Genomic DNA, 13,853 nt, shown 5'->3' with positions numbered 1-13,853 from the left:
AAAGTTTTAAAACAATGATGGACAAGATCGTCCGACTACCAAGACCACAGGACCAAGAGAGTAGGAAATAGGTTGTAGGGGATAAATGGTAGAGGGAACAGGTGGCTAAGAGTGCAAAAGGAGGATGGGTAAGGGTGTGTAGAACAACATTAATATCCCAATCCAGCAATATTGTAGGGAGAAGAGGACAACTGATCCAGAAGAAACATAACAAAAGGGAAAATTAGTATAGGAAAACACTTTGTGTAATGTGGTAAAATGGAAGGTATTGAACAAGGCTGTTTGATATCCTGCTATGGTAGATACCGAGGAGTTATGATCAAACAGCCAAGTAAAATTCTGTAACATGAGGTATAGTTGGTCAGGAAGAAAGGAACTTATGATAAACCAAAGGACTGAAGAAAATCCACATATGAAGATGGAGTGTGATAAGTGCAGGTGAAAAAATGATGACGAAGGAGGAATGGCAAAAGAGGAAGAGGTAATGAAGCTGTCTTTTGGAGGAGGGTAAGAACCAGGAACCAGGGTTGTGAGAGCCAGAAAGGTGTTATCAGAAGTACTCAACACAGAGTGGGCTGAATGATGGATATCACCCTGGGTACAAGATAGATCGGTGGGTAGGCATATAGGTACAGGTTGGTACAGTCCTGACTGAGATCATCTACCACCAAACCCAGGGACCAGATTAGGGGTAATTTGGTGTGGTGATGTGTGACAAAAGCATCCAAATGAGGAGTACCCCAGTGTATGCACAGCTACCAGGAAACTTGAAGGTCTAGGGACCACTCTGTGGGGTGGATATGGCTAGGATGGGAAAAAAAAACCTGCAACCAGAGATAATGTACCAAAAATACGACACGCAATGAGGCATGTGTGAAAAGTATGGGCCCAAAAGAGTAGTTCTAATGTTTGGAAACAGATGCCACCAGGTCAATTGATGTATGAGACAACTGTTGAATAGTTGGAATAGACCATGACCAATTAGCCTCATACAGAGGGAAGTAAATGATCCAAAGCCCGACAGGCAGCCAGTAAATCCAAGATGTTGATATGCATGGTTTCTCAACAGGAGACCAACAACATAATGATTTGATGCACCAAACTCACCCCCAACCCATTAGTGAAGCATCTGTAAACAGGTGCAACTCAGGACAAGGTGGTGAGAGAGGAACACTTACTGTGATGTTGTCTCTGTCTGACAACCATGTGAAAATGAAAAGAAGGGAAGGGTAGATGAATAAGGGATAAGGGATACCTAACAAAGTTCCTTTGGTCTTGTAGTGTTCACTGAAGGGTGAACATGTAAGCATGACCTAAGAGTATAAGAGCTTCTATGGAAGCCCATATCCACAAAAGAGAAAAAACTTTGTATGCAGTGAATGTAAAGGCCTTGGTGACTAAAAACTCCATCGACTGCAGACAAAAAGAAGGCTGGGCTTGACTTAGGTAGTAGTTGAAAAATATTTACATGTAGACAAGGTATTGAGAAGGTGAAAAGAAAGACATCTCCACCTTGATGATCCAACCTACACATGCTGCTTCTCCCAGAAGTAACTGTGGGTGTGTTTGTGTGCTACTGGTTCGGATGCAGCCAGTTACAGTCAGTTGTCTCTATAACGATGAAAATGCAAGTCCTGGGCATGGATTAGTCGAGCAAAGGCCCCGAGTACTTGACAAAACACAAAAAGTGCCATGGCCAGCCCAATATGGCAACATGTGAAAGAGGTAAACCTGGTCCCTGTGTATGAGCTGAAGGATACTTCTATAATGTTGGGAATAGGGATGTGGGGGTATGCATGTTAGGTGTCTGCACTGGTCATCAACAGACCTGGAGTAAAAGCCTACTGTAGAGGGAGAAAAAGATTCCACAGTGAAATAGGGAAGGTCTATGAAACAGTTGAGCAGAGACAAGTTTACCAGTCACCTGTTTTGTTGGGAACTACAAACAGCCTGAAGTAAAAACCTGTAGAGGGTTGACTTACTGGTTTGATAGTGTCCTTGAGGAGAAGAGTATAGAATGTTTCAAAAAGATGCTGGCAAGTCATGGGATCCCAAGGGGTGAGGAAAGAAGACCTGTTTATAATGGAGGGGAGAAAGGAAGTGAAAGAAGAGGCCCTCAGACAGCACCTGAAGAACCCAAAGATCAGAAGTGAACTCTTGTCACATGCGACCAAATCTGGCCAGATTCCACTGGGTAATCACCAGTAACTTTTGGCAGCATGTTTCTGTGGTGAGAAATACAACAACCTATCATTGAAACCCTGAATAGAGGAGCAAGTAAAGATGAGGGTGTGTGGGATGAAAAATGGTAGTGGGAGCAGGGGCAGATGAAGGCTGAGACAACTGGGAAACCAACAAAGAAATGGAGGAATATTGTCTCACAGACTTCACCCATGACTCCAGGGACATCTCCAAAAATAGATCTGCATAAGAATGTTGCCATTCTGAGGTCGCACAGATAGGTTGAGGTGTGAGACAAAAGTACATTCCTACCCAAGAGATCCCAGCAGCAAAGGAATTATGTTTGGAGGGAGAGGGCTGAGGATAAATGCACCAACATCGAAATATGAGTTTGTGAGTCTCCTCCAAAATGCCTGCAGGGGATTGGTGAATAGGAGGTTCACGGCAGACAAGTATCTAAGGATAGAGGTTAAGGTCAGCTAAAAATTGGGCTTGGGAGAACCTAACCAGAGAATTAGGATTCCCCTCTGACACTTACATCAAAGATTCTTGGTGTAGTGAGTCTGGAAAAGGAAAATCTGCTTATTTATAAGCTAAAGCAAAAAAATTTGAAGAGCTTGGAGGACAAGGCATGCTGGATCCTGAATGTAATTGCACCTACAACTGGTCAACATGAAACCCTGATACCTGGAGGAGGGGGGGGGGGGATAAGTTATCCTCATGAAGGAGACGTGTGTAAAAGGGAAGACGCAGTGCCTTAGAAGATGGAGTGACATAGACAAAACAAGGTAATATACCTGTGCAATTATGTCCAAAAAGGCTGAGAGGGGCCTGGCAGCTTCCACAGGTGACACACAGGAATGCACAACATTGAATGGAGGAGGAAAAAGGCTCTCCAAACCTTCATGATCAAAACCAGACTCCTCCAAATAGGAAGATCTTGTCAATGTTTGAGAGAAGCTGGCTGTATCATCTAGTGTTGAAGCTCCCACTGAACAATGGCTGAGACCTCCTCAACTGAAAGTGTAGAACCTGATGCCTGAGAAATGACAGACGAAGCAGTAGCAGTTATTACAGTGGCATCCATGACACCAAACCCAGAATTTATGATTCAACTGTAGTAATACAACAAAACATAAAGAAAAATACAATGAAGTTTACTTTCACTTGAAACCATAAGAAAAATCATTAACAACTCGAAAACAAATTATTACTTCAGGAAACAAAGGAAAAACAAGTGCAAAGTTGAAAACATGAGTAAAATTGAGTATGAACACAACAGTGCCAAACAAGAAGTGAAGGTTAGGAGGAATTGTATGGAGGGAGTAACCTGCATCAGTGAGTGTGTGGCTCTTCTATTGGTGGAGGGTTGTCGCATAATTATTTATATTTTGAAGATGCAGTAGAACCACATTGAACATGTTGGTAGGTGGGAGTTTCAAGGCTAATGGCAAACGAAATTCTTGCACATATAGGGGGCAGCACTGAACAAGAGAAGCTGTTATGCGAGAGGTGTTAAGATACAGTACTGGAACCACAAATTATTTCTTATATAATTTTATTCAGTCTGCATTAGCATAAATAATTTATATTCTGCTCTATGCAATGGTATTCAAATTTTGTCTGTACATATTTTACTTCATTCAGTGCTACATTACTTGTTGTGATCACATGCTGTAAGGCTATTAAATAGAGAAATAAAGAAAACAACCATTTGACAAACAAAACCTTGAGAGTACAGTTATCAAGAGATGATCATTTCTTAACATGTACAGACCTATACTTTGGAATTGGCATAAAAATTCTGAAAAAAATTGATAAGTGTTGTTTACAGGTGAGTCTCCTTTGAGTGGTACAGAAATGCAAGTTTGAATATTTTTAATTTTATTTGCAAATTACAATAACAAATGTTACAAAATTACAAACTATCAATTCTAAAATATTTTTGAATAGAGAAAGGATTATTATTTTGTACATAAATTTTGAAACGTGATATACAGGTTTGCACTTGTCTCCTGAAAAGGTGCCGACCAGTCTGAAAAAAGAGTTCATTTTTCCAGCCATTAAAAAATGTAACATAACATAGTCTTATAAGTGAATTTTGTATGGTACTAAAAACATTTAAATTAATAAAAAATCTTGAGCCTCAACTTTTAACATCACTGAATCATCTTGCCAAGTTACTTTCCGATTTTGTAATTAGCCTAATTAAATATCTTCACACACGAGATAATTTTTGTCTAATAATTTGTGATTTGTTTTCAAACATCTTGCTTACAATTTGTGAAGCAGAATTACTTTTACTCAAGTGGTCATGTTGTAATAAAGTTTTGTTTTTGATATTGTGAAATGCGAAACTTTAAGAAAGTCTGACAATAACATTAAGAGATAAATTTTTTTTCTATATCCAAACTACAATTATGATTGTTTTGTATTTTATATATTGGCATTGTACATATTTTATTTAGTTATCTTTTTACACTTCTACCTTTTTGTTATTCTTCTCTCCCCCTATCCATATGATATTTTTTAGAAAGCTATAATAATTTTAGTTACACAGAATCTGTTTCACATAACTTAACTCATTGTTATTACATTTCGTAGTTGTTAAACATTCAGAAGCTTATGAAACATTTGTAGAGAATAAATTACTAAATCATAATTCTGAGGTTGTATATATCTGAATTATTAAATCACGTTTTTAATACATTATTTGTAAATGATAACAGAATTTTTCAAAACCACAAAAATCTCACCTTTTGCTTTTAATCTCTTTAAAGGATGAAGATAATCTATTTCCAAGTTTATTAGTATGAGGTTCACAGCCACTGTATCTCATACCTACAGCAAGTTACAAATATTATGTTAAACCTTCAACATATAAATAAAGATAACTTATGTACTTATAACAGTAAGTGATGTAATATTAAAACTGTGCTCTGTCATGGCTTTGTGAATATATCAATAAAACTGTATGACTTTTTTTTAAAGTAAAACATTAGTTTCTACAAACTTGATTTCCTTAGCAAATGTTAGACAGAACATGGGATTCAACAGTGAGCTATTGGATGTATTCGAAAATATCCACTAATGATAATGCTACAATCAAAATTAAATTTAAGTTTCTAAAACTCTAATTACATAAAAAGAAATAAAAACATTAGATAAAACTGCCTATTATTCAGATTTAAACATCTATGTGATATTACAATGTTATATGTCAAATCAAACAGTGCAATTATTATTGTTAATCAGTAACATCCAGGGTAGGAATAGTTTTTCCTTTAGGACTCCACACATTCATCCTTACAAAATTCTGAGATTCTATCACCCCTCCCCTGGAGTCATTCTTCAACTGTATGAGACACTTCTGCTATTTTTCTTGAAGTTGCAAAATTGTTAATTAGCTCATTGAAATAAATCTTTAATTATCTGAAAATTGTAAGAATGTGTTTATTCGGTTTAAACACCCTACCTTAAGGCATCCATCATGAGTGTGCTATTTGAACACGTTTTTCATCCTCAATTTTAGACTTGGGATTCCAACAAAATCTTGGGAGGAACTTGCCAGTCAAAATTTATCAGAATAAGACTCCATAGATACCCTTTTTTTTGTACTCTGCTCTGTCTTCAGAGCTATCAATATCTTTTTTATTCCTATGTATTTCAGATTATAAAAAAGCTGGAATCTGATTTGAAAATTTATGTAATGCAAGTTATCAAAAAAATGGGATTCCAAAGTGTGGCTCTGTGATTCCACACAGCGTGTAAGCAACTATTCCTAACCTGGAGGAGTCTGTTTTGCTTTAAATAAACAAGATAATATGTATGTTGTAATTAAGCATTAACATAATACAATTTTTCCTACATGTTACATGCATAATACACAACAAAAAAATGTTTGTTTTTCAAAGCAAAACTATCCAAAAGTTTTCTTCACTTTCCTGCCTGACAACTTAATCCTTGCAGGGGGATAAGCCGCATCTTTTCTGCCTTTTCTATCATTACTGATTCAAGAGCTTCTTTGAGCAATTCAAATACTTGGTTGTTTGCAGCACAATGAATTGGAGATTTTCCCTCATTTGTTATAGCTGTAATATCAGCTCCTCTACTTAGCAGCACTGATATACAGGTGACATTTCCAGAGCTTGCCTGAGTTATGAGAGAAAAAATATCCAAGTCTCAATAAAGAATTCTGTGTAAATTTATATTACAAATTTGTTTGAGTGAGCTGAATTTTTGAAAAATTATTACTTGAAAAAATTATTTTTATACTAGCAAAGAAGGTATTACAACTCATGGGACGATCATATGCTGGGTCATGATCCAAAAATTCACAGCTTAATTTTTCTTCAAGACTCAGATAAGATATTTAACAAATAAAGTGTTTTTACCACAATACACAATAACCTTTTGTCAGACAATACTATAAACAACATAATAATATATTTCTAAAATAGTTACTTTATGTTATGCTTACACTTATAACAAAGATAGGAGTGGTAGGATATTATGGGAACCAAAGATTTTAACGTCAGGCATCTTCTGGCTTTTAAAGACTTTTCAAAAGCAAGTCTGCTGCTTTCTGACTATCTACAGAGATATTTTAATCTATTATGAAGAAGCTGCATATAATGATTTGTACATATTTTATTTCTAGCAAGGATCTTTCTGAACAACAGTTTAAGAACAATGATTACTGAAGCTTATTTTTTAACTAATCCAAGACTAAATAAACTATTGCAAATGCACAACATTATTACATATTCACATAATCAGGGTATGTAAAGACACCACAGTTATATGTCCACTTCAAATGAAAATATTGGAAATCTGTAATGCTACAAGAAACAACATGTGATTATCTATCAAATACCAACTTGTCCTACCTATGGAATAGAAAAATAGTTAAATTAATTATTTAAAATCAGGGTCAACATTTAGCTACAATTTCCTCATTCTGAATGTTGATAATATCAAAGTTAATGAAATAGAGTGGAACAAATTTATACCTAGTACCTTATCTTTTAAAAAGAAATAAGCACTTTATTATCTACTTTAAAACTATGATATGGTACATAAAACTTGGAACAAATTAATTGATATTTTATTTTTCAAGTAAATTACATTTTGGGCAGAAGCCCTTCATTAGGTTAATAGGACTAACTGTTTGATAGAATATTAATATTTTTAATTACCTCTAGTGTATCAAAAGAAATATTAAAAAATAACATAAAAGTAAAAGTGAAAAAATAAAGAAAAATAAATCCAAAAATAAATAAATATCAATAAAACAAAAAATTCAGTTACAGACAGTTAAAAAAATATCTTTTTTTTTACCTTTTTCAGTTATACTTATATCCTTTCATTTCCATTGAAATCAATTTCTGTTAGAATCACTTCTAGTTATATTTTCATTTATTTTTATTTTATTTACATCTAATGATGCAAATATCAATCTAATTTTCACATTCTTCATCATTCTTGATGCATCTTTGGCCTACTCAAGATTGTTGGGACAGTTAACCTGAAAAGAATGATTCTTATCTAATGTTCATAAGTTTAAATTAAGAACCCTCTATGTAAACCAGGCACAAAAATTGGCAGAACCTGGCTATCAATAATAAAAGAAAGTCCCACCTTTATTCCTATGATCCTTATTTTAAATCTTACTTGCCAAATTAAACCTACTCAAGACTAAACACAGAAAGTTAAGAATCAAAAGAGTGTTATAGTTACTTAGGTAGTTTTAAAATAATAATAACAATAAAATCAATTAATTTATAAGATAGCTCTTGACTAATTTGAACCAAATACGTAGGCCCACAGCAATCTTTATAATTACCTCTATTCTCTCTTAAATTCTCATTTGTAGTGGCTATGTCACTCTAACAGGCTCCATAGAGAATATTATATCTAATAATTAGTGCTAGAGAAACTTTGACAATATTGAATACATAAAAGTTCTGAAACTGATTCAGAAGGAATATTTGTACAAACATAAACAACACTAGTGTTCTGAATTGAACTTCATAGTAATTTATACTATCTTTTCTTCTTATACAACCATATGATAAATTTGGCCTACTACTTTACAATACAATATAATAATGTAAGGTTAACTAATTACTTCATAACTATAGTTCTGATAAAATCTTGTTTTATCAAATTATTTAACACAGCATACTGCTTTTCTACAGAGGGGTAAGTAAGTTATATGAAAATAATTTTGAAAAGTACATCAGCAAGTCGCATGACAACCACAACCATCTTGGAATGTCAAGTATCAGGACATTTAATTTGTTTTTGCAGGTAGTGAGATACCATACAAAACTTATTGTTTTTGGGATGGGTATGTAACAGTCTTTTCCTATGCAAGATATTCATTCATTCATATAGGAGATTTAGAATTTCAAGAAAAGATATCATTTGTATTTACTGACCTGAAAAACAAAAGAACACTGATCAATTTGGGGGCACTAGGACAATCCAGAAAGTAACATGCTTATCCCAGTCATGATAGGCAAAGTATGGTATCTTGTAACAGGTGGTAATACACCAACATAAAAGTCAGTGACAAAAGCTGTCCATATTCCCCAGACAACAATATGCGATACAATCAAGAAGGATCTCCATCTCAACAAGTAACACAGGTCATGTGTAACACAAGTAGCTTTCATGACATATCCATTTGACTACTGCATGCCACAATCAGCTCAAGAATGAAGTGGATATTCCTGCTATTTCACAGGAAGACATACTGGTAAAATTGCCAGATGAAGCATTATTTAATGTGGCAACATAGACTATGATGAAGTGGTGAGGCTCCAAAACTGTACAACTTACTTTCCGTTATAAATGTAGAACTTCAAAAGTAATATAAATATCAAACTGTGACTAAAACTAAGCCTAATGATTTCCTGTGGAGCTAAACCAGTTTCCAGTTTTTCCATCTTATGTCAATACTTCTTTTTGCTATCAAATAAATATTTTGCTAAGCACTTTCAAAAACTCGTACATTTTATTAGATCATATGAAACTATATTAAACTTATTGTACCATAAAAGTTATATAAAACTCACAGCCAGGTGAAGTGGGATCTGATTGGCTAAACCTTTGATGTTTACACTTGCTCCAGCATTCAGTAGCTCCATAAGAGCCTCTGCTGACCCACTTCTGGCAACAAAGTGAAGAGGGGTAAAGCTCTGTTTATCAGCTATGTCTGTGGTTATAATAAAAGAAACAGTAAATAATATGTTCATATTCATCTTATTATAAGTTTGTTACAAAGAGACCTTTATTACTTTATAGCTTGTCACCCAAATTTATGTATTATGTTTATGTATTATAGCAATAATGGTCGCCATTTTTTTTCATTACATTCTTCCACAGAGTGCTAGCACACTCTCTGAGATATATATATGTCATTTGTGTATCCTCCCCTCACACTGTGTGAAGTTATAATTTTCCTATACTGAAAATTTATTTCCCATAGGTACTTACCTCCTTTCACATAAATAGATATTCTCATTCAGTGCTGCTCTCCATATGCAAGACTGTTTTTCCTATGGCACAAGCCTTGAAGCTCCCACCCATCTTTGAATCAACTGATTCAAATGTGTCTTGCATGCAAATCATTATGCGACAACCTTCCACCAATAAGAGTATGACACATTCTCTTAATGCATGCGACTCCCTCTATTCACTTCAAGTTTTGGTAGAAAACGAAAGCACCAGTTTTCAGTGGGAGGAAAGATGGGAAGTATGAGCAGAAGTCCTATCGGAAATACATTTTAAGTGTACGAAAATTATAACTTCTGATAAAGTACATTACCTCCTCTCACATAAATAGCTAGAATTCCACATTGAATAGATGGAGAGATTGGTACGAGGGAACGAAATAAGCATCCTTTGAAAGCATCCGAAGGACACCCTCATAGTGTAGATCCTCAAAGTAGAAGATCATACATGGGATACCACACCACTTCTGTACCAGGGTGGAAAGATGGAGGAGCACATCCAAGTCAGAGGGAACTATGATAGGCTAGGGATCCAACCATACTTATATTTATTAAACTCAATCCCAGAAAACATATTAGTGGGTAAGACGAAAAGAACGTGCCCCTAGGTGTATAGTGGCTAGGGTGCAACAGACCATACACTGTAAGTCAACTACATCCAAAACCCATGCTGCTAGGAACCAACATCCATGCAGGGTAGGATGAGAATTATAATGTTGGTAAGTCGACTACAATACAAAACCTGGCCACTGGGTACCAACATCCATGTGGGTGTAGGAAAGAGGTTTATACAGTCTTCACCTCGATTTCAAGAGACCAGGGCACACGATAACAATGTGAGAAATTGATTGATCCATTCGGGAACCCAACATCAAAAAGATGTCTGTGGAATGTAAACAATCTCACTCAAATTTAAAATGACAGGAACCACCTAAAGTGCAGTAACATCCTCAGAATAATAAGAACATCAATAGCAGAAGGGGAAGAATCGTAGTAATCTGCAAGTATCTCTATCATGACCTACAACACGGTTGGAGTAACAAAAATATAAATGAGTGAGGGAATATAGACATCTATAATACATGTGTAAGAGATTATGTTGATTGGTTCAGCTCTAAATCCAAAACCCAGCCATTGGAAACCGACATCCACGTGGGGGTAGGATCAGGGATCCCAAAGGAAGGGGTGAACTGCAATTTTAACAGCTCACTCCATTGTTACATAGTGGAGGATATTTCTTCATGTACACCAGCAGAACACCATCACCCTACTCTCAACTGAATGATTTTATAATCACTTATGTATATATATACAAATATATTATTTGTATTTCATTAACACATTCAGAGGATACTTCCATGGTCCACCACCTCAGAGGCTTGGAACTGGAAAATGGTAAGGACTCTCAAACTCCACTAAAAGAAAAGGGGGAGAAAGCAGTGGAGAGTCTGGAGGAACAGGAACAACAGCACCTGAAACAGTGCAATGGGTGACCACAAAACCCTATTTTGAAAAGCAGACCATACCGATTTATTCAATACAAGGCATGGCAGGGATGGGCAACTATCCCTTTCTACTTTACCCATGTAGTCCATGGGTGGGTACAGTCTGGGAAGGGCAAACTAATGAAGCAAACATATTGGGAAGATAAATCTACAAGCAATCTTGTGAACGCTCCATCTCAGTAGTGTGCATTTTTTGGCCATGGAAATTATAATATGAAAGTTGACATGGTCTTACAGATTTGACTAGTTTAAGTACATCTGGACAGGTACCACTTGCCACAGAGTGGGATCCAAAAATAAAAATAAGAGGTGTATATACAAAAAGGTAAATTACCCAGTCACAGTCTCATTAAAAAGTGAAGGATGGCAACAGGTAGATGATGGTACCCTGAAAAGGAAGAAACAGCTACCCAAAGCAGAGAATGGGAGATGTATGTATGAGATGTAGTCCTAGTGCTTGACAGATGAAGTATCTCCAACGGATGACAGGGTAGACATGCAGGGAAAAGGGAAGGTGCACAACCTCAGTGAAGACACCAGAAAGTGATGACAGGAAGAAGGAGACAAGGAATAAAAAGCCAATTGAATCACAATCCAAGCCAATGGGTAAGAGAGGAAGGAAAAAAAATATACCAACAAAGAATTGGAGTAAGGGAAGGAAACCATGGGAAATAGATTAAATGGAAAGAAGTCGTAAAAACAATGAAGCAATCCACAGCATGTACTGGACAAAGAAGGTCATCTGCATCCCACTGAGAAGAAATGTGGAAGATGGTAAGAAACGAAAAGGTCGAAAGGAATATATCGCATGAGCCACTAAAATGTAGGTTAATAAAATCGATCCACAACAAAAGAAACAAATCAAGCTGAAACAGCCAAGAAAACCAAAGCAGTGCTGGCCAGGAAGGATCAATCAGAAAGACCTGAACCTAAGTCACATGGATGAACAAAAATTAGGGGAAGAAGACTGATGGAATGAGAAAAAATTAATTTTATAAACTGGATGTAAACTTGTCTGAACTTAATGACAGCCATGGCAAGTGGATGATGAACCAGAGACCAAAAACAAAAAGGTAACTAACTGGGAAGTGATAAAGATTCAAAAACTTCATGTGGTGGAGTATCCCACAGGAGGCAGAGCCACCAAAAACTAGGAGGATCGAGAGGTCATTTTTAGGGAGAAAGTGTATCAGGACTGGAAAGTCAATTAGCAATGAGGACAAAGCATCTGTAACATGAGAAACAATCCAGAAGATGGGGAGGAGGCAGTAAATCCGACATCGTGATGGATATGTTCAACTATCAATGTGTATATACAAAGAGGGAAGGATGAAAATTAAGAAAAAAACCCAAAGGAAAGGCTCAGATAACAGAAAACTGGAGGAGGTGTTTACAAATACACACCCCAAAGAGACTAGAATGTGAGGTATGTAGCAGGAAAAACTTATCCAGCTGGAAAATCCAATTACCTGAGCTGATGGTGGAAGGAGTAGATGAGTATGTTAAGGAAGGAGCTAACTGAAGCTAGACATCCAATGAATGGTGTAGGTAAAATCCTCCAAAATGTGGAAGTCAGGTAAAATGCAGACCACCCCACAAAAGACATGTGGAACCGAAACAAGTCCAAAGGTCAAGACACGAAGCCAGTCTAGTACCAAATCTTGCATTGAAAAAACGAAGATAAGAATGTGTACCATGGGCATTCCTAGTCCCGCAGAAACAGCCTACCCAAATGTGATCAAAAACTAAATATTAAAACGGGAAAGACCCAAGAATTGATTGAGGTGGGGCCAATCGATCCAGAATCCCAATCAGCATCGAGCATTCAAGACAAATGAAGAAAACATGTAGATAAGACAAGTAAAGGATGGAAAGGTACTGAACAGTGGATGGTAAACAAACAGCAGTGTCCCACCCTATAAGATCCCAAAATGCAAAGAAGCCACAAGTGTGGGGAAAGAACTGAAGATGGCAAACACCGCAATATGGAAGGAAGAAGAAGGAGGTATCCCAAGAAAATCCCTAAATATAAGTGGAACACCAAAGAAGGGAGGTGGAAGGTAAACATTAACTGTAGGAGAGTTGATAAGGTAAAATGAAGCTAAAAAACTAGGTAGGCAATAAAATGAATAGTATTACCATAGATGCAAATAACATAAAATCAGGAAGAAAATCTACCTGATGGTAAGCTAAGGCAAAAAAGGGAGAGGCGAGTAAATATTCACACTCAAAAGAGAGACAAAAAAGATAATCATAAAACAATGTCAAGAGAAGGGGAATATATACTGTGAAACATGTTTAAAAAAAATTGAGATAAGCCTAACAGATTTTGCAATAGAGACCTGGAATGCAATCCATCATAAGGTGGAGGAAAACTGACAAAATTTAGGTCTTCTGAAAATGGATTCAGCTGTTATAGAAGGAAGGTGAGCAATATTGGGAGCGGGAGGGGGGCGGGGGGGGGGGTACCCCAGGCCCCAAGGTCCCTCAGAAAGGAAATTAATCGTAAGAAATATAAATTATAAATCAAACTAAATTAACCCTATCAGCACGAGTACCTTTTACTATGCATGACACAAGATTTTAGTGTCTTACGTTCAAAATTTTATTAAACTACTTTTTATTTATGTTATACCAATTAGAATAG

The 13,853-nt window shown here is 36.2% G+C and overlaps 1 protein-coding gene across 1 annotated transcript in view; it reads right to left on the bottom strand.

Annotated features, from left to right (window-relative positions):
- Nucleotides 1–13,853, bottom strand: part of LOC106459261 — a 78,930-nt gene that overhangs the window by 28,549 nt on the left and 36,528 nt on the right. The window contains exons 9-11 of the mRNA XM_022385715.1: nucleotides 9,264–9,403; nucleotides 6,126–6,333; nucleotides 4,938–5,022 (exon numbers count right to left, since the gene is read on the bottom strand). Coding sequence (XP_022241423.1) covers nucleotides 4,938–5,022; nucleotides 6,126–6,333; nucleotides 9,264–9,403 — 433 coding nt within the window. The remainder of the gene's footprint in view (nucleotides 1–4,937; nucleotides 5,023–6,125; nucleotides 6,334–9,263; nucleotides 9,404–13,853) is intronic.

The sequence above is a fragment of the Limulus polyphemus genome, unplaced genomic scaffold (genome assembly GCF_000517525.1).
Source record: "Limulus polyphemus unplaced genomic scaffold, Limulus_polyphemus-2.1.2 Scaffold583, whole genome shotgun sequence".
Taxonomy (NCBI): Eukaryota; Metazoa; Arthropoda; class Merostomata; order Xiphosura; family Limulidae; genus Limulus; species Limulus polyphemus.
Note: the sequence above shows the minus strand (reverse complement) of the source record. Positions and strands in the feature narration are given on the sequence as shown.